This window comes from Telopea speciosissima, chromosome 4 (genome assembly GCF_018873765.1).
Source record: "Telopea speciosissima isolate NSW1024214 ecotype Mountain lineage chromosome 4, Tspe_v1, whole genome shotgun sequence".
NCBI lineage: Eukaryota > Viridiplantae > Streptophyta > Magnoliopsida > Proteales > Proteaceae > Telopea > Telopea speciosissima.
The window spans coordinates 12646803-12672337 of record NC_057919.1 but is presented as its reverse complement, the minus strand read 5'-3'; the positions used below and the strand labels follow the sequence as shown (position 1 = coordinate 12672337).

Here is a 25535-nt window from a genome sequence, read left to right as displayed (position 1 = left end):
TCGCATTTTGTCATACATGCAACATAGCCACCTCCTACGGCAGTAAAGAGTAAAGGCGCAGTAGGCGACGAATTCTTCAAAGTTCCGTAAGCCTGTCGTTCGTTCTTGTGTAGGGTTCTCTCCAACTTCTGCAACTTGTGGTTACAAATGCCTCGGTTAAATTTGCAGTATAAATCTGGAGATTGTTTCACTACTGAACCTCTTAATATAATACGCTCTACGGGTGGGAACCAGAAGAAGGGGAAAAAACTACCCATGTAACAATCAATTTTTGCTTGTTCTATACGCTTTTGCTTTCTCTTCCCTTCCAACTTTCATGGTATTCGACTCCGATTGATCTCAGAGAGAAAAGAATGATGGCGCATACACAGATTGTCAAATCGAGTTTCTTTCCTTTCCTTAATTTTCGAACAGATTCCAACAGGAAAATTAGTTGGTTTTGCTCGAATTCTGAACTTGCTGTTACACAGAGGAAGATTATGAAACCTCAGAATCGACGTAACCCCAATATTTTGATCGATAGAGGATTTAGGGTACGTTGCCGACTCCAGGAGGGTGAGAACGATAGCAATAGTAAGTTCTATCGACTTTTCACTCTTACTATATATCCTCCCCTTCCCCTTCTCTTCCATCGAGTTCTTTCTTTCGATTATTTGCCTTACAAGAATGAAGAAAAAATAAGGAAAAATCGAGTTCTATCTTTTTGAAATTCTTCTGGTCGATGTGATTGGCACATTTTTTATGCTTAAGGTCACTCCTTTTTGTTGTTATTATTATTTGGAATTTCTGTCGTGGTTGAGCCGCTGAGTTTCATTTTCAAATTGTAAATTAAAATTCCTTTCTTTCACCTCGCATTCTGGTTTCATGCCAATTGCCACACATCAAAGTGCAGTACACTGGTGCACTTACGTGGAGCTTTTGCCATCAAAGACTTTAATTTGAATTAAAAATGGCCGACACTTTTTGCATCTCATCTGAATTCTGAAGGAGTTACAGAAGATTGTGTACCATAATTGCCGAAATTTATGGAATTTATAGTACTGTTTGCATGTCTGTGTCTCTCAAGCTGATTCCCAAAATTTGTGGAATTTAAAAGATGGCTTGAAGTCTATTTCTTACATCCACGATTCCCTATTGCTGGGGCCTTACTCAAATGATAGGTGACTAGTTTTGGCCCACGTTGGCATCTCTATAATATTGTTTTCAGGAATCTTATGATTCTAATGCTATTTTACGTGCTAGTCTAGTGATTCGGATTCAGGAACCTGCCTGAAGAGGGGACAATACCTGTGCCTCTTAGAGAAGTAATTTAGGGACAGGGTTATGGGTCAACTGTTTCAGCAAGTCAACAAAAAAAAATATTTTGAGAATACATGGCAGGTACTTGGGGGGCCAATCTGCCTGTTTGGTGACTGGATCATCGGGTTCCACTCATGTCCAGTTCTCAGAGCACTGGTAAATCTGATGAATATGTTATTGCACTGTCACAATTGTAGCTAGAAAGAAGAGTTGCTCACTGACAACACAAATTTTAAAATAGGATTCCACTTTATTCATTATCTTTTACAAGAAAATTCGAAAACTTTCCAAGGTCATCCTGTCAATTTCATAGTTGTGCATGATCTAAAATTCTGTTGGTGCTACTGCCCGGATCTAATTTTGCGATGGTCATAAGAATCTATAATTTTTCTTCAATGACTGAAAGACATTGAAGAGTAGCAAAGTGCTATTTGAGAAGAGTCAAACACCCACTTTGACGAAGGGCAATGTTCACCCCCCCCCCCCTCCAAAAAATAAAAAAGAGGGACAATCTCCTTGTGTCATAGCCTTTGAAGTTGCAATTTGTTTCTAATACAATAGCTCTTAGGTAATCATGAGAGAAGTAAACAAGTTATGCAGCCTTGGCTTGTTTATCTAGGAAAGAGGAAAGAAAATAAGAGATTTTTTTTTCCTTATGTTGTTTGTTGAAGTTATCTGTAGAGCTATTAGCTCAATTGATCAGAATGTCATGCTGATAGTGTGGTCAAAGGATGGGTTCTGTATGGCCTTTTACTTTTTACTAATTAATTGGGATAGGCTAGTTTACTAGAGTTGAGTTGTACAGAGTTTAAGAGTGGTATGAGGTTGAGACATGAATATAAGCTCAAGGGGCTTCTGTATAACTTGAAACGGCAAATAATACATTTTATGATTATTTTTTAGTTTTTGGTATTAAGTCTCTATATCTTCATTAGAGTGTATCAAATTTATTATTAATGAGGCTGGTGGTTGGTTCACCCATCTTGTTATTTAAAGATGGTTTGATTCATCAGTTGCAATGTGGTTATGTTTTCTTTTTCTTAGTCTGCTTTGGTGGTTCTTGGCTAGTTTGTCTAGTTCATTTTTGCTTTTGGTGCTAATGTCATACTCTGTTTGACATTAAATTGTTGGGGCGAACTCTGAGTGCCTTTTCCTTCAATCTTGCATAGTAGCGACTGTTCCTGGAGCTTCTGATTTTGAGTTGTTGCTTATGTAATTTCATTTTGTAATTCTTGAACACCATCTGGATCCATCTGTTTATGGCAGTTTTTATGAGCGGTTTTCAGGTGAAGAACCTCCAGAATCATTGTTCATGAAAGAACTAAAGAGAAGAGGAATGAATCCTACTTCACTGCTTGAAGACAGCAACAGAAGTATGTATGGGCAAGATGAGGAGAGAAAATTGGAGGAAGATGGCAGAAGTTCCTCACAGAGAAATGCAGTCTTATCAGATGTTGAGAAAAGCTTATCCAACCAGAGAGAGCGTTCAATGGCATTGAACAGTGAAGGCCCTGAGGTTGAAATATCTTCCCTCCTTTTTTTTCTTTCTGTGTAGTGGTGTTCCATGCATCAGGGGTAAGGCTGCGTACATTTGCCCCTCCCAGACCCTGCAGTAGCGGAAGCCTCGTGCACTGGGATGCTCTTTTGTAATGGTGTTGACCTTACCTATGTCAGGCTTAATGGATTGTGTGATGCATAGGTATCCAGCAGCAGATGTCTTTCTAATGTTTGTTATGTCTAGTGATGGTTTACTTCTATTTTTGGTGGGCTTTTCTTTAGTAGATCACACTGATGCATTATTATTGGACACAACTATTTGAATAAATATATGGATATGCTCCACCTCGAATGCACCTAAATGCAGATTTTGACATGACACTGTTTTCTTTCGTATTCTCTTCTGCTACTTGAGTACATTTATGAAAGTGTGAGTTGATTACAGATGCAACCGTGCTGTGAATTAAAAATTTAATGATGCAGAAAGAGCTGCATGGACAATGGACTTGGTTGAAAATTTAGGATGCTCAAATTATCAAACAGGAGGGGGGGGGGGGGGGGGGAGGGAGAATTCGTAAATCGTTATGATCCAAAACTTTACTACAAAACTTATTCTAGGGCTGTCAAAGGGTCGGGGTTGGAGTGGCACCTAATGCGTACTAATTCAAGTCCATTTGCTAATTGGCTACCTGAAATCCAGTTAATAAACTAATAAACAATACAATCTTTAATATATATTTAAATAAATGTATACTATGTATTACTTGGAGTAGCTCCTAGGGATTTGAATTTGGGTCCATTATTAATTGGAATAATTTGATGATTTACATTGGGTGATCAATGTGACAATCCATGATTCTTAGAAAATTAATTGGATTGAAATCATAATCGGTGCAGTTCAGAGCATACTTACTACAAAAGCACAGCTCTAGAATAAGTTACTAATTCTGTAACAGTGAGATTTGATTAATGAGATTTTGGCTTGAGCCTTTTTTTTTTATTCTGTTAGATTCAAATACACTGTGAGATGCAGTGTTCTTCTTCATGCTTCCTTCTCCATTAATAATCAAGTAAGACATTTCCATAATTCCTAATCTAAGCATCGGAACTGCTTTATATTTTGATATCTTGTTTGCTAATCTAAGAACTGTTGTTGACCAGAATCTTAAGTTACTAATTCTGTAACAGTGCTAGTTCATGAGATCCAACCATTGGATCGAGCCCATCTTTTGAGAAGTTGTTCCTTGTTATTTTATTAACTTCATATCAGAATTCATTCCCATCTGAGTCTATTGTTTCTTATTGAATTTGTTCCAAATCTGGTCTTTTTTCTCTTTACTGTGATTCTGGTTTTCAAAAGAGTTTCTGAACGTAATCCCTTAGGCTTTTAGAAATCCATTAGTGACTTTCATTGGTACCATACGTTTGGTTAATTTTGTAAACAATGTTTGGCCTTCAATTCTCATTTTCTCCATTTTATAAAGTCTTCTACATAAATTATCTCATTTATTGTCATACAGAAATAACAAAACATTGTTTTTCATCAGAAAACTGATGTAGTGGCATTATCTTGGTTGGACTGGCACGAACTGCTCTGAAACCCAAACCCAAACCCAAATGGAACCGTCTCGAATAAGGGTGGGTAGTGGCTTATTTTGTCATTTGGCATTAATAATAAATCCATGGGCTGGTATCAGGCACTAAAATATTGTGCTTATGGTGGCCATGCTGTACCCCACCATTGGCATAGTATCCTTTTTGGCAATTTCTGACATATAGTTAATTGGTCTCTGTTTGGGTTGAGCGCTTAGGCTCCTAGCCTTGGTGCTGGCCAGCTGAAACTCTTCCTTTCCAAGGATAGAATCGGATATTTTAATTTGATTAATATATTGGAGGGAGCTTAGTTGTATCAGTCTGTAGTCAGCCCAACCCACCAACTCCTTGTTACTCGCAAATTCTATGGTAGTTTATGTTGATCATCTTTCTGGGATGATAGGCATGTTTTATTTAACCTTTCCTTCATTGCTTGAGAGCTCTTTCACTGAGAATCTGAGCTTAGATATATGTTTATGGAGACCCTGTCCCCTGCGTCCCCCCCCCCTCCTTGTTACTCGCAAATTCTATGGTAGTTTATGTTGATAATCTTTCTGGGATGATAGGCATGTTTTATTTAACCTTTCCTTCATTGCTTGAGAGCTCTTTCACTGAGAATCTAAGCTTAGATATATGTTCATGGAGACCCTGTCCCCCCCCCCCCCCCCCTTCTTTAAATTGTATCTCTTATATTTATCTTGTTAACGATCCTTAACATTTGAACAAGGTCATAATAATCGTATGAGGATGTTTATAGGAAGACCAGCTCTGAACTAGAAATTTTCTATTGGCTTTTAATGCCTCTTTACCTAAATATGATCTAAGGTATTCTAAAAATTTGTGGGCATTTGCAGAACGCCTACCATTTGGAGGAATTTCTTTATTACTTGCACAATAGCATGATCCGTGGTATGCTTGGATTTGAATGATCAGCAGTTCAGTATACCTTTTCTTGCAAATAAATATGTCAGAAACTCTTAACATTCTGTGTGCTTATGTTACATTGATAATCCTCACACTACCGTTGCTTCCCCTTAGAGGATATTTAGTTTTATTAGGACTAATTTGCTAATTTCTGAAAATGTTCTGTTCTCCTAAATATTCATAAAACAAGCATTAATGAATCCTATGTTTGATCTGTTCAATTCAGTCAATCATGACAGTCGTGAAATTCAGTTATCATTAAATTGACTTATATATTTACATGCTTCTTTCAATCAGGGTTTGATTCCACGAGCTAAACTTCTCCTGACACTTGGAGGGACTTTCTTCTTGGGATTTTGGCCCCTGATACTTGTGACAGTTACATTCTTTTCTGCTCTCTACTTTGTAAGCTCCCTCCAATAATTTCTTACCAAATTTATCTAAACATCTTTCAGCTAAGGTGTTTCCCAGTAATTTATGCACCTTAGCCAATCGTTTGAAGTTCTCCAAGTTAAATTTAATTATGTGTCCAATCTTTAGCAGTTATGAATTAAAAGGAAAAAATAATTCCATGGTATGTCCAAACCACCTTTTTAAGATTGAATATGAATTGGATTCAGTTCTTACATCATCATTCTGGTCATTGATGCCCAACATTAATTGGATTGCTGGACTGGAGGCAGAGTTTATTAAAAAGGGGATTCTCTTTCGTTTTTCTTTTTTTCCCCCCCAATGAAGTAGCATGTCATTAGAATGTAGAAGTCTAATATGTTTGTATTTATGGTGTTGAATGCATAACTCTGGGCTCAACGCGTCAACTCCGGTGGTTGATGTTATTTTTTTTTTCTTCAAATGCAGTGTTTAATAGGAAAGATTGGGAAAATGATGCAAAAATCACTTACATGACAAACCAATCAAAAACAAGTCTTCATTAGAACTATATTATTGATCTGATATTCTTTTAATTGCTCATTGTGGGTCTACTTTGCAGTATTTTGGTCCAAGTTTTGTACATGATGCAAGCAAAACTCCCATATCACTGCCATCATATGTTGATCCATATGCACTTCTGGAAGATGGAAGGATATCAAAGTCAGCTCCGAATGTAAATTGAAGATAACATGCCTTCTGGATCTTGTCCAGGGACTTTCGAAGATGGAAGGATATATTGAAGTCAGTTCAACATAAAACTTGTCTATGTTCTGATTGCAGCTTCCTTGACTGTCAAAACAAATTGGCGGGAAGTTTGCATCCATCTGTTAAATGATTATTTTATTAGTCTCCCAAGGAATTGTAATTGAATTAAAGTTCTGCTGGACCTGTTCACATGATTCTTACATGTATATAATGTTAAAGCGTCATCACATAAACTTTTTCCTTTTCATTTCTTGCATGTTTTATTAATGTAAATGTCAGCAAAGACCCTTATGCTTTATGTGTTTGCTCTGTTCTGAGTATACAAGCTTTTCATTCCATATTTTACCAACAATGTCTGCTGTCCTCTTGTTTTCATCTTACATATTATTAACCTTAATATAGAACATTAAAACAAATAATAATCAGGATTTAAGTGTTCTGATCAGTTGGACCTTTTAGTGGCTTAATTCTAGTGTGGCATCGTGAAGACTTGAACCAGCTACAATTACAGGGATTGATCTGTGCAGATTCGAACATTTGTATCGTGAGAACACCAATTACTTGGACTGGCTCACAGGATTTGCATTTTGATGAAGGTAATGACTATAATTTTCTTGAACTCCCTTTGATTAAAAGTAATGATGTGGGACTGAAATAAAATTTTGTGGGTGAAGTGAAGTAAACTAAACTGAAAAAATAGGAAGGGAACTTCTGGTAGGGTGTTTGGTTGAAGGCAAAATGAAAAAAAGGGTTTTGATTTTACTCATTTCACTTATAATCAGACAGATCTTAAGTGTCACAGACTCACATGGTAGTTCCAGTCCTAGGACTTTCCCTTGCATGCTCTAGCTTTGGTGAATTCCCTCCCTCACTTATTTTCAGATGTAGATTCCTAAGGAAATTTATTCTACTTTCCATCAGTTGGCAACCCGATTACTAGTTCAAAGATTCCTACTCAGCACTGTACATATTTCCCCAAAATTGCTAAATTCCTTCCTTTGTTATGAACAAAAATATTTTCCCTTTTTGTTTGATATTATTAACGCAAGCTTCAAGCAAGCCTGGACTATTGGTTTATATTTGTGATATCTCTTTGGTATTTCCTGTTCTTATACATTTTTGAGGAAAAATGACATTATTATTATTAGGGTAAATTACAGATCTCCTCCTGGTTTTTGAAAAAACTCAAATCACCCCCTGATTTACATCCAATATGACAAATTAATCCCTATTGTTAGTTTTATGCTGTTAAACGATGATGTCAACCAATTAAATAAATTTAAATCCCTAAACTACCCTTGACCAATGTTGATTTATGATTTTACCCTTGAAACTAAAAACCCCAAAATCAGTCATCTTCCTCATATGACCTGCAACCCACCGCTACCGATCCTTGCATCTCTCTCTCTCAAAGATAGCAAGACATTGACGATGGTTTTGATCCGTCATAACTCTCGCTGGTGCCTCTTCAATCTTAGGGCCAGAGTCTGAACATACCGGCACACCTCCCTACGAGCGGTTGTTCCAAACAACCACAGCCAAGATCAAAACTATTGCTGCAATCTGCTCTCCCCTCTGAATTGCAGAAGACCAAACCCTTTTGTTGGGGTTCTAGATTGTTATCCCCCTCTCTTTGGAAGGTCCTTCGACCTTGGTTTGAAGGCCATCTGCCTTTTGGGTTGGATGCAATTTTAAATCATCCAAATTCTGAGTTTTCAGTTTCAGAATTGCATCTTTTTATTGCTGGTTGTTGTAACTTCATCAAATAAGTATGATATTGTGGTGTTTATATTCCCTCTTGTGCTGCTATATATCCTCAGATTTGGAGACTAATCAAACAATGTTTACCTGAGGTTTTTTGTCAATGATTCATTGCTGGCCAGAGGTGACTTTTCCTAGTCTTATCGGTTTTTATATTGGTGGATTTATTTGGGTGCTGTCTCTATGATTTTTCTGGTGATATACTACTGGTTGTTATCGTCTCATACACGTCATGGGAGAAGTTTCTTGCTGCTCCAATATTGCTTTTCACTGAACTGGGATCGAAACTGCAGGTAGCACTAACGCAGGACATTCGACTATGAACAAACCCCATTCTGCAACAACCCTAGCCCTTTCCCTTTGACATCGATTCCCCTGAACCCCCAACCCCATCCCTGTGATTTCCACAAACAAACCCCATCCCTGTTTTGAATTTGATTTTTTTTTTTAGGGCCACCGCTGAGTTTTATCCGCACCTAAGACAGGAGTCGTGGTCGCAGGAGGGGGATGGTAGTTCGCCAGTATCTTCCTAGGCCGCCGGCCCTCTCATTCGACCACCGCAAGAGGCGGCAGTGTGATGTTAAAACCCTAACTCCATTATCAGTTTAGCGATTTGGGGAAGACGAGTTCATCGCCGGGGACTGCTCCGATGTTTGGCTCGGACATCTCCATCTCCGGCAGCTTCTCTGGTTTCTCCTTGCGCTCACAGCACAGCGGCAGCATCTCCATCTCCGACGGCTTCTTTGAGAGTGGGAGAGACGAAAGAGATTATCGTGAGAGAGGAGAGAGATGAAAAGTGAAAATGGAAAAAAAATAAAATAAAAAAAAATGAAAAGTCAAATTTGAAAAGTTAAAATTTGAGGTTAAATTTGTCATTTTACTTTTTGGTTTGATTTACGTTAACACCGTTACTGTAGAGACATTTGAGTTTTTTCAAAATCAGGGGGTGATCTGTAATTTACTTGTATTATTATTATTTTTTTTTTTGGTAGATAACCGGAATATTCATTCACGCTTCGCCAACGCCAGAAAAAACAAGATACATAAAAGCGATCTGAAAAAGGCAGAGATAGCATGACCAACGAAGGTTTGGGTATACGAGAACCCAGGCAAGCGACGAAAGAAAAGTGACCGGTCTCGCATGCCATAGACTAGGGGCCACATGAGGTCGGGCTTTATAGAACCCTAGCCCAACCCTAAGTCCCCTTAGGCTGGGCCCAGGCCGACCTGACCACGACTCGGGCCAAAAAATCCAACCCGACCCGGCCTCGGGGTCGGGCGGCGACCTAATTGGCCCCGATCATGGGGAAGGGAAAGAAATGCATGGGTTGGAATGGTGAGGAGAACATTATCAAATTTACATAAAATAACATATAATAAAAAGTATTATATCACTTATTGTCGTCATATATAATATATTATATAAAATAATGTAGGTGACATTTAAAGTTTATAATAGATATATTATATCAATATAGATTTTATAGTATGGGGGGGGGGGGGGGGGGGGGGGGGGGGGGGGGGGGGGGGGGGGGGGGGGGGGGGGGGGGGGGGGGGGGGGGGGGGGGGGGGGGGGGGGGCGATGGCTGAAGGTAGCACGTCACATAGACGAAGAGAGAACACGCCACAAGGGTGGAGAAAACAAACAGAGGCGGCGGGGCGGTAGGTTTCGTTATTATTATTATTATTATTCTTTTCGAAGACAAAGAAGGTGACCCTATTTAAACCTTGAATTATTGTGCTACCTGTAGCTGCATAAAAAATAAAAAAAACATTACAAATTTACAATACTTCTCTTTGAACAAAATTAGACTGCAGATTTTAAAACCAAAATAAAAAAAAGAAGCTGCTCTCTATAGGACTTGGAGGTAGTCTATCTCCACATGCCAAATGTTTTTTAATTTGGCTGTTCAACAAAAAAAAAAAAAAACAAATAAATTAAATAAATAAAGCCCCTTCATCAAACAGGCAATAAACAGAGAATAGCATAAATTGCAAATGGAGTTTCTCCATCAAAGCTAAATGTACCCAGAACTAAAATCCACAAATCGTTTCTTTAAAAGGTGCCAAATCAAACCTAAAAAAATTTAGACATAAAGGGTCTTAAACACCCTCTTTTGTAGAAAAAGTGTAATGTTGGTGAAATAATTTTTATTTGGTAGGACCATGAAGTTGCTATGTACGTGTTCTATATATGCAGTTCTTGTGGTTGAAAACTCAAGATAAGTAAAATTACGGATATTATATCAATATCGAATAGATATGTACATCATTCACCAAACATAATTATAGCATGTAAAATACAAAATTGTCAATAATTAAGAAGTCCCCCAATTGAAATAATTTTTTTTTTTTTTGTGATGAAACTGTAATCACAAAAACCATACACCAATCCCAAAAGGTTAATCGACTTTTAGGATCGTTGAATGACGAATATACACAACACACACCACACTCACACACCCGATGTGGGACTACAATTGAGATAAATATCATATAATAGCAAAACATTTTCACATCAGACATCTCACAGGATGATCGTAAGTCATTAATTAGTATAAATAACATAGTCATCATCCAATCATACATAAAACTAGTAATATATCATTACCTGATGTACAACCCATTAAATCCAACAAAATATAATCCATTAAATGAAAATGCATTAGTTGTCACATCAATTGATTCACATGTCTCAACCGTTTGTAAAAGAACTGGCTATGTATCATAGTTGACTGAGATTTCCACAAACTTAAGTGTAGATTCAACCCCAAGTTCTCTATCGAGGCATGCCACTTATGAAGAAGTGAAAAATTTTCGTTGGCAAACAACCGCTAGCTCGGTTGGTTGGAGGCATTGCAAGTTGAGTGTATGCCTCCCAGGAGGTCAAGGGATCGACTCTCCTGGATTGCATATTGTGCCAAAAAGACACCCCTCTCTCCCCTCCCTCCCTCCCCCCTTGTAGTTCGTCAATTGACAAATCTTAGAGACAGGTTAACTAGTAGCAAAATCTACAAGAATTGGAGGCTGGTTCCATGATTCTTCATGAAGATATTGTATTATGGGAAGCAATTTTCTGTCCCGGACGTCAGCACTCCCATGAGTCTATCTCTCCTCCCCACACTCCCGAACAAAGAACTTTTTGCCTATATATATATATATTATTGATTGATGGAACATTTTCCATTGTTTATATATTATTGATTGATGGAACATTTTCCATTGTTAACATTAAAGCGCTCTATGTTCCAAGACTATGGATCGAAGAAACCCTATCCCCCAATTTCCCATATTATTTGTTGTTGATTTAAACCTTAAAGTGCTCAATGTGCCAAAATCATAATTGTCAAAAGAACGAAATGTGCATTTTTTTAAATGTATTATAATAAATAGGGCTCTTGTTCTCTGTGCCGCAGTGCAGGTTACGCCCAGACACATGGGCCTGCCACTCAGGGGGGCAGGGTGGTCATTGTGCCTACCCCCATGTGTCTGGACGCAGCCTGCGCCCCTGGTACAGAAAACATTCTCCCTAATAAAATATTATACGCTTTTTAATACGAGTTGTCATAAAAGATGCCTTTTTTTCCATAAAAAGGAAAAATTACGTCTATCACTCTTGGGGTTTCAAACAATTACGTCTACCACCCTTGGAGTTTCATCTATTTCATATACATCCCTTGTATTTTGAAAGATTTTTTCAAACATACCCCTACTATTAGGGGAGAATAGTTAAATGATGATGTCATCGCTGCTGATTCGGCTAACTGCTGGGTTGATTTTGTGAAACACAGGTGGTTAGCCAAGCACTCAATATGGTCTCTACAACCCCAACATAGTGTTCTGTTGCGTTCAAAGCCATATTGAAAACAAGATCCATGGTTGCAAGGTGTATTCGGTATTTGCTTAAGTCTAGGGAGGCCACCTTGCTCTGGTTTGACCTCTGGCTGCCAAATGGCACTCTCAAGAGGGATTCTATTCTTATCTCTAAGGTTGTTGGATGTAATCCCTTTGCAACTGTAGCTTCTCTTCGTTTTGATGAGGATGAATGGGAGGAGTCTAATGACCCGGTGATTCACGATCGATGGGAGGAAATTGTCTCCACTAGACTACACTCCAAATGGCAGAATGATAAAGCTATTTGGACTCCAACCCCGAATGGCCTATTCACTTTGAAGTCAGCATGGGAGGCAACTTGAGCTCATTAACAAGGTGGATTGGCACTGCCTCATTTGGTTCTCTACTGTCCAATCGAGGTTCTCACTTATTACATGGCTCGCTATGCATCAGAAGCTCACCACCAAATGCCAGTTGCATCATGGGGCATACTTATCGACACGTCTTGCTCTTTCTGCCAACAAGAACCGGAGGATCTGGATCACCTGTTCTTCTCGTGCTGATTCTCTGCAACAATATGGAAGGAAGTTCTTCAGCTCAACGGCTATTCCCGTGATCCCCTCCCAACCTAGGATGAGGAGAGAACCTGGATGGTCGATCACTTCAAAGGTGATACTCTTCAGAACCAGGTTCGTGGGTTCAGTATGACAGCAGCAGTATATCACATCTGGGGAGAAAGGAATTCAAGAGTGTTTGGGCAATAGGCGACTGATGCTCCAAGTATCCTCAATAGGATCATAAAGGACACCAAGAACCGATTCTCTAATATGACATGCGCAATGAGAGATACCAACAGCAGTAGAAGCTTCTTTGAGCATTGGAGGATTAGTGCTCCACTTACTCATCCTACACCGGTTCCTCATGCTTGGCCAGCACCTCCACCGGGATGGGCTTTTGTTAATTGTGATGGATCTGTAAGAGGGGAGATTCTTCTTTGGGCTCCATTGGTCGCGACTCGACAGGAAGGGCGCTCTTTGCTATCGCCGGTGCAACGAATGAACCTAATATCTTACAAATAGAGCTTTTGGCCATTAAACGAGGTCTCTCGAAGGCCATGGCCATAAGACTTCATCAAGTGCAGGTTAGATTAGACTCCCTGGCGGTGATACAAATTGTTCTGGAGAAGGTCTCCACACCTTGGTCTGTGCTAGGGATTGTTAGTGATATACATGATCTCAGAGATGGGTTCCAGAGTTGCACATTTATCCATCATGTGTAGGAAATCAATGGGGGTACTGACTTCCTTACTAGTTTTTTGCCTACATGTCAAGAGGTTCACTTGTGCACGGAGAGTCTTTCGGTAGCATTATCCATCCTTATACGGAATGATGCTATTGGAAAGAAGTATTGTCGGATGTAAAGTCCTATGTAAATCCCCTTATTCTTTATTATTTTAATACATTTTAATACAAGCTCTCTATTCTCCAAAAAAAAAAAAAAAAGATGATGTCATTGCCCAAATATTAACTAAATGCCCATAATATCCTTAATGAAGGTGTTTTTGCATCTTTACCCCCATTTGTTTAAACACCATTGTCTCAAAAGGGAAAGAACACAGAGCTCCATTGCAGAACACAACTTTGTTTTTTTATGTTTGAGTCGAACTTGAAGATTGATCCTATTAAAAAAATGGTATTCTTATTCACCACACTGATCACCCCACATCTTGAAGGATCTCTTGGCAAAGTCAATGAAAAGCAGTGGCATTCTAGTGGTGGATCTACAAAATGAGTTGAATGTTCTAGAAATTTAAGAATAGAGAGAGATTTACAGCGTGAGATCGATCCTCAAGTAGAGGGAACAATCACCTCAAAGAAACCCTAATCACACATTAGATCGAAATTCTCAAAATTTTATAAAGCGATGAGTGAATTTGGTGATGGCCTTGGTTCCCTCTGAGACAACGTGTTTTGCCAATTCACTAGCTAGGAAGAACAAGTCGAACAGATCCGAGAGGTGATGATAGGCTTCTTGCTGTAGCGGGTAACCCTTGAAGCCTCATATGCGAGCTTATCGAAGATATCATTAATGAAAGTGTTCATGATCCCCATGGCCTTGCTGGAGATACCGATGTTAGGGTGAACCTACTTCAAGAGCTTGAAGATGAACAACAATAGGGGTGGGGTTGAGTGGGTTTATAAGAAATAAAAAAGGGAAAAATTGTCATTTTCTTTCACAACTAACAATTTGAATATGTACGTACTTACTATCTACGAGACTACGACTCTACGAATAAGGAAATAATATTATGGGTAAATTACACGTCACCTCTTGGTTTTTAAACGAAACTCAGATCATCCGCTTGTTATTGAAAAAACTCAAATCATTCCCTAATTTGGGCCCCAATATGACAAATTAGTCAGTTTTATGTTGTTAAGTGATGATGTCAGTCAATTAAATAAATTTAAATCCCTAAACTACCCTTGACCAATGTTGAAGATGAAGGAAGGGTAATATTGTAAATTTAATTCTAATGTTTTTAGTACAAGGGTAACACACCAATAACTAACAATAAACTAACATCGTTATTGTAGAGGGGATGATTTGATTTTTTCTTAAATTTAGGGGGTGATATGAGTTTCGTTTGAAAACTAGGGGGTGATGTGTAGTTTATCCTAATATTATTAAACCATAGATTGAAGATTTGACTGAAGAAACCCTTGAGTTTTGTTCCAAAGAAATCAAACCAGATGGTTTGGCATGATTTAGTATGATTTCTATTTCAATTTATGGTTTCTATTTGAATTTTGGATTGATTTCTTGAAATAATCAACAAATAGATTTTTGGTCAAAAAATTGAAATTGTTTTGGTTGTATCAATATGAAATATTTCAAGAATAAAAAAATTCCATTTGATAGTTCAAATTTTGAGAATAGATTCTCTACATTTCTTTGGGAAGGATGGTGGTGGTGGCGTCGGGGTAGTGGCGGCAATAATGGTGGTGGTGGTGGGGTAGTAGTGGCAGCGACAATGGTGGGAGTGAGGTGGTGGTGGTGAGACCAATAGGAGAAGAAGGATGATGTTTTATTTTTAATATGAAATTACTATTTTGCCCATGAAATTAACCATGTGCTCATTCAAGAGCAAGAGTGTTAAATCAAATGAAATAGAAATTCTGAAACAGCTCCTCAACTATTTCAGAGTTTCTATTTCATTTGATTTCTATTTCACTAAAATGAGGTGCAAAAATCAAACCAAACAATTTCAGAAATAGAAATCACCTCCTGAAATTAAAATAGAAATCATACTAAATCAGGCCTAAATTCAGAAGGTGGCTGCTAGTCATTTCTAATATTATAAAGTAGCTCCCAGGAAGAATCTTTAGAACCAGACTGCCTTTTGTAATTTTTGCGTTTTCCAATGTCTCGAGTCTTGCGACTTCGGGTCAACAAGAAAGGCCCCAACAACTGTATAAATTACAAAACAAAACCAACTGAAGACTCTTTCCGCTTCCTCTAATTGGTTGAGTCGTTTCTGGTATATGTGCTCGCGAAAACCCTACACACACTGATCTCCATTTCCATTTGCTTCAAGTTCTCGAGGATTTCTGAAGGCAGCTAGCTACGTTCTGGCCGGAGGTATGATTTCAAACGTCAAATTTCGTGCATTCTTTGTCAATTAACAAAAGTATATATGTAGGGTTTTTGTATTTGGTGAGCGGGTATTTTTCCCTTGTGCTAGTTGCCCTTTTGCTCTTTCAGAAACCCTATCGTTTCAGTTCTCAATCTCTCGATTTAAATCAGAGTAAGAACCCCCGGCCTCCGAGATTCAGTAATAGCACAGGTTTGTATGTGGTATTGAATGTTTGTTGATTTACAAGTCCGAATTGATTGTATTCCAGCTCATTTCTACCAATATGTTTCTGTCTGTGATGCTCGTTGATATTAAAGCTAAGCTGCGGTTCTAGCAATTTATTATCTGTTTCGTGGATGCGTACATGTGTTAGGGAACTCTTTCACTTGGTGTGAAGTTAGAAAAACATTTTTAGTATGGACTTCCATGTCTTCCATCACTATGTAAGATTTCTCCTTGGTTCCTTCCTGCTTTCGGGTAGTTTGCTTGGGCAGATTTTTGTTTTTGGTTACTTATATAAGGAAACAATGACTGGCTCCTCTCTCACTAGTCTTTATGGATTGAGCTCTCGAACATTTGCAGTGATAATATTCAAATCAATAATCAGGTCTTGTAATGTACATCTGTCAAAAAATGTCGGTCTGGGTCTTAGGCACTGATCAGTCATCAGTGTAATTTACTGATGTTATAGAGTGATTCGTTTGATAAGTACTTCTTTGATTCTTGCAGAACTTAGTACTTGCATAAATCATCTCCACAGCAGATGAGGAAGTGATTCTTAGGATATTCAGAAATGTTCTGAAGAACCAAAAAGCCTCTGTAAGCACTCCAAAGGAGTTAACCAGAGAGGCTTCTGCATTTTCAGATAGTGGTCCCACTCATTTCAATAGTTGTTGACAAGTTTTATTTTCAACTAACGAACTGGATATTGTTAGGGGCAATGTGTCAATATATTCCGATACCCTCTACAATTATATCACCTTGCTATTGGTAATCTCTATGCTCCCACCAATTTTTTTCTCATGTAGGTTTATCACTTTTTTCTTTTATGAAAAGAGTATTGCTGCAGATTATATTCTTTTGAAATATTTCTTAGTTACTAAAGCTCAACGATTTACGGGGAAATTCATTTTCTCTTATGAGTTTTAATGATGTAAATCCCCAAACTATAGGGAAATTGACTTCAGGGGCTGATGAATAAAAATCTATAAATTCTGTTTGATTGAATGTGGAACACGTGATGATGAAAAAAAAAAGTAACAAACACCAGAAAACCTAAGGCAAAGTGTTGATGATCATGTTGGCAGCGTGGTTGATAACTAGCTGACAAAATTAAGGGGTGCATTACATATTGGAAACAATAAGGATCACATTTATGCTACATAATGTACATTATAAGGTATTGGACACTATCACAAAAAGGGGGTGTAATATTACCATGCCGAAGTAGTGGATTCCAAAAGCGAATGTGGACAATAATAATAATCATGTTTTGATGGCTGAATGCCAAACCCAGGGAAAAATAATTGGACAAGAAAACAAGTCGAGCCACAAATTAAAAAATGTAAATGTTGATGACTTCCTAACACATAGAGACTTAGGTCTTAGTCGTACCTAGGCAACTAAATTGTTCATGCTGGTGAGGCCTTCCTTATGCAGGAGTCTGTTCCTCATTTACTGGAATGTGTAGGAGGATGTTGAAGATCACATTGATTACCAATAACTGAAACTAAATAATCAGGTACTTTATATGTTATTATGTTGCCGTATTATATTGCTAAATTTGCTATACTGTATAACTGGATCAAAGAAATTTGTAATATTTTATAGGTAAAATTTTTTAGGTCTCTTTGTATATTTCTACTACTCATTACTCCTTGGTATGCAATTCTGATTTATTTTTATTTATTAATTTTCTGGCAGAGACCATTGACACAGGCCAAATAATCTGTAAATATGTCTTCTGCATTCATACCTTCAAAGAGACCCCATGATCGGAGCTCATTGGAGCTTAGTGGAAAGGGGAAATGGAAAAAGTCCAGAAATTTTAGTCTACAGTCTCAACCACTGAAAATTTCCCTTCTTAGCACTGTATTTCGTATTCTCTGTCCTGCTTCGAAGACTGGAGGTGTGATTGGGAAAGGTGGCACCATTATATCGCAGATACGACAAGAAACTGGTGCAAAGGTCAGAGTTGAGGAAACAGTTCCTGGATGTGATGAACGAGTAATTCTTATTGCAGGCTCTGATAAAGAATCAGAAGCCAGCAATGAGCAAATCAAGGAGGATGAAGATAATAAAAACACTGTAGAGAGTGATGAAGCCGAGGAACATGAGGAAAACAATGGAAATAAGGAATTTTCTCCACCTGAAGATTCACAGTCTGACAAAGGAACTTCATCTGTGCAGAAGGCTTTGTTACTTGTTTTTGAAAGAATAGTCGAAGGAGAACCTGAAAGTGATGGAGGAGATGAAGAAAGTAAGGATTCTTCTTGCTTTGTTGTCAGGCTACTTGTGCTTTCGAGCCAAGTTGGCTGCCTTCTAGGGAAAGGTGGAAGTGTAATCAAGCAAATGGCAGCAGAGAGTGGCGCGCAGATCCGGATTCTTCCTAGAGACAAACTTCCTTTATGTGCATCACCAGCTGATGAACTAGTTCAGGTAACTGGTTATTATTGGATGTTAATATTTCTGTTCTGTTCCTTTTGCTCTTGGATATTTTGGCCTATTAACATGTCTATAATCCTTCTAATCCTTTGTAATTTTTTGGAGTGCTCTCCATACTCTTGAATTCAGGAATGTGTCAATTATTGCCAGCTCTTAACCTCTGTTATTTGATTTAAACTGGTTATTGGTCATGACAATGATTTTAATCATCTATGCTTACAAATTGTTTGGTGTTATTCATCGTACTGAAGCCTAAATTTTTTGTTGATAACCATATTACATTACAGCTGACAGGGGGATTGGATGCAGTTAGGAAGGCTCTTCAATGTGTTTCTCAACAGCTTTTGGAGAATCCACCTCGTGACCGTGATTCTTTTCCTGCAAGAAAGCCTACTGGGCCGACATCTAATCCATTTGGTTCTCCTCTTCCTAAATCAGAAGCATATCCCCCACCATCCTTTTGTTTCCCTGCTCAAGGACCTTATGCTGCCGGGCCATTTCCACCATCAATTCCAAAATTCCATGACAATTTTATCCCAGGGCGAATGAAACCTTCTCAGGAAATCTTAACCTTTAAGCTATTGTGTCTCAATGAGAAGGTTGGCGGTGTAATAGGAAAGGGGGGAACTATCATTAAGACAATTCAACTTGAAACAGGCTGTGATGTTAAAATTCTTGAAGGAGTTCCTGATTCAGAGGATCGAATCATTGTGATATCTGGTCCGGCGGTATGGATTCACTTTACCCGATCTAAATATTTATCTTAAGAATTTAGCATTGAAATATAACTTAAGGATATTTGGTGGATTTGTTTCTAATATTTAAGTTTTATTTTAATTTGCTTGCTGACAAAATAGATTAAATGATGTAGATTCCAGATGAAAGGATATCTGCTGCACAAGATGCAGTTCTACGTGTCCAAGCTAGGTTAGTTAGGGCTGTGCCAGATAGGGCGGAGAAAATCGTCTTAGCCCAGCTTCTTGTCTCCTCCGGTCAGATTGGTTGCCTTCTTGGCAAGGGTGGTTCCATCATAGCTGAAATGAGGAAGTTATCTGGGGCTCAGATTCGTATATTAGGGAAGGATCAGATTCCGAAGTGTGCTTCACAAAATGAAGAAGTTGTTCAGGTATGTTGACTCTGCATCTGTGGGAAATCTTTTTGTGCATGACAAGTGACAGGTATGGAAAGCTTGTGCATATCAATTTATAGGCTTTGGGAAAAGGTTGCTGACATAAGCTTCTTCTCCCTCTTCCCAAAGAAGTCTTTCTTCTTGTATTATATTTGCAATTTTAAGCTTCTTTGTGAGCCGTACTGTTTTTGATGTTGACCGAGTGAATTTCGTATAGTACTATAGTTAGGCATTTGTTCACGTGAATATGCACTGTTGTTTACTTGTCAAGCATGCCTGTCGTCCATCTTTTCTTCCACATATTTTATCAATGAAAAATTTTCCCTAGGAGTATGTGCCTACTGCCCAGCATCTTATATTGGTGACATGTTCTGATAGATAACGGGGGAATTCGAGGCAGTTCAAGAAGCTCTTTTGCAGATAACTAGTAGGCTGAAGCATCATTTCTTTCGTGATACATTTTCTTCTATCCACCATCTTTCACATCCTGCCTTTCCGGATCAAGTACCTTCATTTCCTTCATATGTGGGAAGGAGGGAACTCTCACCTCAAGTTCCTAATTTGGGCCCATCATTTCACAAATTTGAACATGTTGGTGGCTTGCCTCCTCATGGTCGAATTCATCCCCATGATGAGCGATCTGCTTTTGTTCACAATATTCATAGGCCAGGCATCCCCCCTCATAGTTCTGAACGGTTACCTTCTTCAGCATCATGGGGAGCTCAGGTATGATTTCTCCTTGTTGCTGGTTGCAACAATATATTATTATTTAGGTTATTTTATGATGGTATTTTCTAAAATCTGAGTCCTGGATAATAATGTTATTATGGTTTCTCATTGGGTATGCTTTTTTTTGTCACTTGCCCTCCTTTCTATAGAAGGCAAATGATTTATCCAAGTCATTGGGGGGGGGGGGGAGCGGTTTGGGTGTTCTTATAATCATTATTGCAATGGTTTTACGTAAATTCATTGCATTTAAATATGATTTTCATTAACTGGCTTGCAGGCACGAACTGATGGTGGTGGTCCGATGGGCATTTCTGAGTACCCAGGAGGCCCCCAAAGAAGAACTGGGGTTAATGGAGGGTTTGTGCATCTCTCCTATCAATTATTTTTTTGTTGCCTCCTTGGTTACCAAATTGTTTATCCTGACACAACTCTGGCTATCTTGCTTTCTCTCTCTATAGTGGAAGCCAGCCAGCTATTATTACAAGTACCACTGTGGAAGTTGTTATACCACGATATCTTGTTCCTTCAATTTATGGAGAGGATGGAAGCTGTTTAAAACAAATACGACAGGTTTTTGCTCTTTGATCTTATCATGTTTTCATTTCATTGGTGTAACCATACTGACCAGCATCATTTCAGATATCTGGAGCAAAGATTACCATCACTGAACCCAGACCTGGAGACACGGAGACTGTAATTATAATATCTGGAGCGCCTGACCAGACTCATGCTGCTCAAAGTCTTCTTCAAGCATTTGTAATGAGTGGAGCAGATTCTTCTTGAGGTTCCTCGGCATTTGGGTAGTGTTTTTGGTTCTCTTATTTCATTCATCAATCTGTTCTCCAGTATATTCACCTTCCTAGGGGCCAGGGTGTTTACTTTAGCTTTATAACTAGTATCATAACTAATTGGTTAGAATTAAGAGGAAAAAATTCTAATATATAATACTCAATATGTGCTGTTTGAAACTTGACACCTCAGCCGAAGACAAAGAAGATTGAAGAATGCAAGAATCTAATTTTGCAGTTTTGAGACAATCTGAAACTTGAGTGGCACGTTAATAGGACACACTTCAATACTTTGCAGATTCACCAGATCTTTCATGGAAACGCATTTCCCCTTCAGTTTCAATTGAAGAGTTATTTGAGTGTCAAACTGTACTTTTCCCATGGAACAGTAAAGGCAAAAAATTCTTTATGTATAACTGCATGGGATATTATTTTCTTAAAGGAAAATTGATTTTATACCATGATGAACTTTGGGACTTTATATCTGCAACATAATGTCAAATTCCTCTGACATAGATTTACGTGCTTCAAAGATTATATACATTTTATACACATCCCAAGTAGCTCTACCAGATAGTATACATCAGTGCTAGGCTAAACTTGAGGGAATAATTTCCTGCTGACCCTTTTTTTAGTTTAAGTATTGCTGTCAGTGCTTGTCTCTTCATTCTAAACATTATTACAGTTTTCGTTTTGGTGTTCTCTGGTGATGCTTGGATTCTTAAGCTTAAAATGAGAAGAGATAGTCTAGAATGTCGTTTCTTGTGAATTATTTTATTTGTCTAGTGAATAAGGAGGCAATAATTTGTCCTGAATCTGTTTGCACTTAAAAATATTCTTGTGCTTATGCTTTTTTTTCCTTCTTGGAGATCTACCTGTTGAGGGTATATGGTTAGTCGATGTAAACTTTACTGTGCATCTTGATGGTAGGACCACCATGTCTGCTTCCATGAGTTACAGTTGTTAATACAGGGATAAATGTTCCTGTTATTGTTTTTAACCTTTAGGACATGTATGATATTCCCCAACAATCTACTCAAAACAACCAAACATTCAGAGAAGGAAGTAGTTAGTTAGATTTTAGTTTAAGCAGAAGCTGCAGAATGACATGTATATATCATCATTTTTTTTTTTTGGGGGGGAGGGGGGAGGGGGAATTGTTTGATTTCCATTTAACAGAATTCATAGACCATGTCTGAACATATGTATTAGTAAAGCAGTGGTAGCAGTTTGTTTCATAGTTGAAAATTCACAAGTTTATTTGGGATATTGCAGTTGCCCTGTTTCATGATACTGCTACACTTGGCTTGGTGCTCCTGGTAACAAATATAAGTTATATTAACTTTTAGCTTTCTGCAGTGTCTTTGCTCATCATGAAATCTTTCTACTGTCAATGCTTTCAAATATAATAATCATACATGGATAAGAAAAGTTGTGCATCCCCAAACCATTTGAGAGTACTGCTTTTCTGAAGGTCATAGTACTTGCATCAATTTTTAGAAATGAACCCTTCCTGAGTACATGACCTCAACACTCAATGTTGCACAAAACCCTAGAGCAGATTATGATTTTGCTAGATTTCTGAAATATCTCAGAAAGCCAAGCTCAATGGGATCACCCCTAAACATTTGAATTAATGTTTAATTCCACTATGGTTTTAACAGAATATATAATAGAATGGTTAATTGTAAAACTTTGACTACAATGTTTGACTTGTGATATACGATAAGATAGGATGAACTATGATGTACAAAATGCCTAGGGCAGCAAAGTGGATACTTCGAGGACTAATAAGATGCTCACATTATAAACATGGGGTAAAATGTGATATTCGAAAGGCAGAACTTGGTAGTGCTAAATTAGCGTTGAGATATATAATTTACAATGGTTTTATGGAAGAAGGACTGGGGCGAACTGACCAGCTCTTAGTAGTTCTGTAACAATACCTTTTATGCATTCAAATATCAGATGTTAAGATTCATTTTCTAAAGGGGATGCATGGGACCTCAATGATTCAACAGAAAAGTAATATAATAGAGGGCCATAACCTAGTGCAAGTTCACTTTTTACAGGGTCTCGGGAGCCTGAATGCTTATGATCACCCTTTACAGACAATTAAATATCGAGGTGTAAAATTTTCAGATATGGACTCAGAGAAAGTTTCTCGTTTTGGATATGAATGGAGGAGAGCATTGTGGTTCTGATTTACAAAAAATAAAGGGGATTTCAGAGCTGCAATAACTATAGAGGTATAAACTTATGAATCATAACTATGAAATTATGGGAGAGAGTTGTTGAAAACCACTTGAGGTGAGAAACTAGTATTTTGGAGTACCAATTTGGTTTTATGCCAGGAAGATCCATGATCGAAGCTATTTACTTAGGACACTCATGAAAAGATTTAGAGATTGCAAGAAGGATCTCCATATGGACTTTATCGGCTTAGAAAAAGTTTATGATAGAGTTCCTAGAGAAGTAGAGAGTTAATCTGGTGTGTACTACAAAAGAGAAGTATTCCAAGTAAATATGTGGACATAATTAAAGATATGTATGATGGTGTGGTGACTAGTGTGAGAACTGTGGGGGGTCAAGGTAGTGAGTTCCCAATTACAATTGGGTTACATCAAGGAACAACTTTAAGCCCTTATGTGTTGCGCTTATCATAGATGATTTAACTAGTGGCATTCAAAATGAGGTTCCTTGGTGTATGCTTTTGATTGATGACATTGTTTTGGTGGATGAGACAAGTAGGGATTAATGCCAAGTTGGAATTATGGAGATCAACCTTGTAATCATAAGGTTTTAAGATTAGCAGAACGAAGACGGAGTAGATGGTGTGTGTGACTTTAGTTACAATAGGACGGATAATGAAGTGGTGAAAATTGATGAGAGGGAGCTTTCACAAAGTGATTATTTTTGGTATCTGGGCTCAATCATAAATAAAGAAGGTGATATGGAAGATGATGTTTCACAGCAAATTAAAATAGGATGGCTAAAGTGGAGAGGTGCATCTAGAGTATAGAAAATTTTATAAAACAATCATACAATCGGCTATGATGTATGATGCAGAATGTTGGGCAGCTAAGAAGCATCATATAGATAAATTAAGTGTAGCAGAAATGAGGATGTTGAGATGGATGTGTGGCAAAACTAAGAAGAATAAAGTAAGGAATGACCATATTAGAGCTGATTTGGGAGTAGCCCCGATTCATGATAAGCTACGAGAAAGTCGTTTGAGATGGCATGACCATTTTCAACGGAGGCCTTGGGATGCTTCAATGCGGAGGAGTGATTTGATTCAGATTGAGGGAACTAAAAGAGCTAGGGACAGACCTAGAATGACCCTAGGGGAAGTGGTGAGGAAAGACATGCATAGCTTAGGCCTTGTTTCAAGTATGACCTCGAATAAAGCTGACTGGAGGGCAAGGATCGATGTAGCCGGCCCCATTTAGTTGGGATAAGGCTGAGTTGTTGTTGGACTCGGAGAAAGTAGCACTTGAACAGACAGAGACTTGAAAATTAAAGTCTTACATCTGGGATTGAACCACACCAATTATATTCTAACTTTTGTAGGCAGCCTTACTCCTGTTTCCAGGACTTGAACCCGTGACCAAGCGTTCAACAAGTGGCTAGGTGTTAGATTAGGATTTCCAGCAGAGAAGGTGCTGGATTATCATGCGTTGGGCTTTTGTTGTATGGTATTTCATTGTATTGGGCTGAATTATAAAACATTTACACCCATATATGGGGTCTAACGGGGAGTATGAAATGAATTTTAATCAGTAATATTGTGGGGCCCAGCAGTAGATTAGATAGATTAAGTTTCTGGACAAGGAAGAGTTTTAAATAGTTTATTCGGACAAGACTTCTCTCATTATGTGTGGGAGGTTATTGGTTAGTTGTTAAGTGTCATAGGTTACTCAAAATGTAGTAATCTGGTGGTCGAAAGTGTTAGAGTTGTTAGTAGATATGTAACAGGGGTAGTTTGGGAACTAGACTGTGAACTAGTTGCCTTATTATGTATTTTATCTTTTCAGTCTTTTTTACCTTTTACCTCCCTAGGGAGGTGGATGTAATAAGTTGTTAGTTCTATTCAAGTAATCTAGAGTGTGGAGAAGTCTCTCCAACACACAACACATTCAACCGAAATATCCTTTCTTGTTTCTCCTTGTCTCCTTCTTCCTCTCATCTCTTCTCCTTCCTCTCACCTTGTTCTTCTCTTCTAACTAAACCTAAAATCTAACTTGGTATCAGAGCAACCACAGGTTTGAGAGTCGCATTACTCTTTGTTTCTCTCATTCTTTTCCTCTCTTTGGAATCCGAAAGTTCAAGGGATTCCAAGGAGAAGGACCCTATGTAAAGAAAGTTTGTTGAGATGGTCTGAGAAAGGTTCTACACAACCTGTTTCAATGATGGATGAAGTTATTTGAGCTGCTTTGAAGTATCTATGGAGTTTTGAAGACAACCAAGGCTCAGCTAGGGCTTCTGCCAGTTCTTTGTTGTAGTCCTTGTTTAGTCTGCATTTCATCATGTATTTGGACCATGG

At 38.2% G+C, this 25535-nt stretch overlaps 2 protein-coding genes across 6 annotated transcripts; both read left to right on the top strand.

The window, feature by feature from the left end:
• Positions 1 to 270: 270 nt before the first annotated feature.
• On the top strand, positions 271 to 6631 carry LOC122658422. Of its 2 annotated transcripts, XM_043853377.1 has the most exons (5): positions 271 to 495; positions 526 to 573; positions 2586 to 2815; positions 5611 to 5718; positions 6305 to 6631. In XM_043853377.1, exons 1-5 carry the CDS (start codon positions 354 to 356, stop codon positions 6425 to 6427), a joined length of 651 nt encoding a protein of 216 aa, XP_043709312.1. In that variant the 5' UTR covers positions 271 to 353; the 3' UTR covers positions 6428 to 6631. The 2 variants fall into 2 exon arrangements, with proteins under 2 accessions (XP_043709312.1, XP_043709311.1); XM_043853376.1 differs by having other exon boundaries at positions 271 to 573.
• Positions 6632 to 15561: 8930 nt separating this feature from the next.
• Positions 15562 to 22572, top strand: LOC122658419 (KH domain-containing protein HEN4-like). Of its 4 annotated transcripts, none has more exons than XM_043853372.1 (10): positions 15562 to 15684; positions 15927 to 15931; positions 17601 to 18337; positions 18631 to 19071; positions 19215 to 19469; positions 19851 to 20198; positions 20479 to 20558; positions 20660 to 20771; positions 20841 to 21001; positions 22265 to 22572. In XM_043853372.1, the coding sequence occupies exons 3-9, from the start codon at positions 17636 to 17638 to the stop codon at positions 20982 to 20984; spliced, it is 2082 nt and encodes a 693-aa protein (XP_043709307.1). In that variant the 5' UTR covers positions 15562 to 15684; positions 15927 to 15931; positions 17601 to 17635; the 3' UTR covers positions 20985 to 21001; positions 22265 to 22572. The 4 variants fall into 4 exon arrangements, with proteins under 4 accessions (XP_043709307.1, XP_043709306.1, XP_043709304.1 ...); XM_043853371.1 differs by lacking the exon at positions 22265 to 22572 and adding an exon at positions 21288 to 21481; XM_043853369.1 differs by lacking the exon at positions 22265 to 22572 and adding an exon at positions 21228 to 21481.
• The last annotated feature ends 2963 nt before the right edge of the window (positions 22573 to 25535 follow it).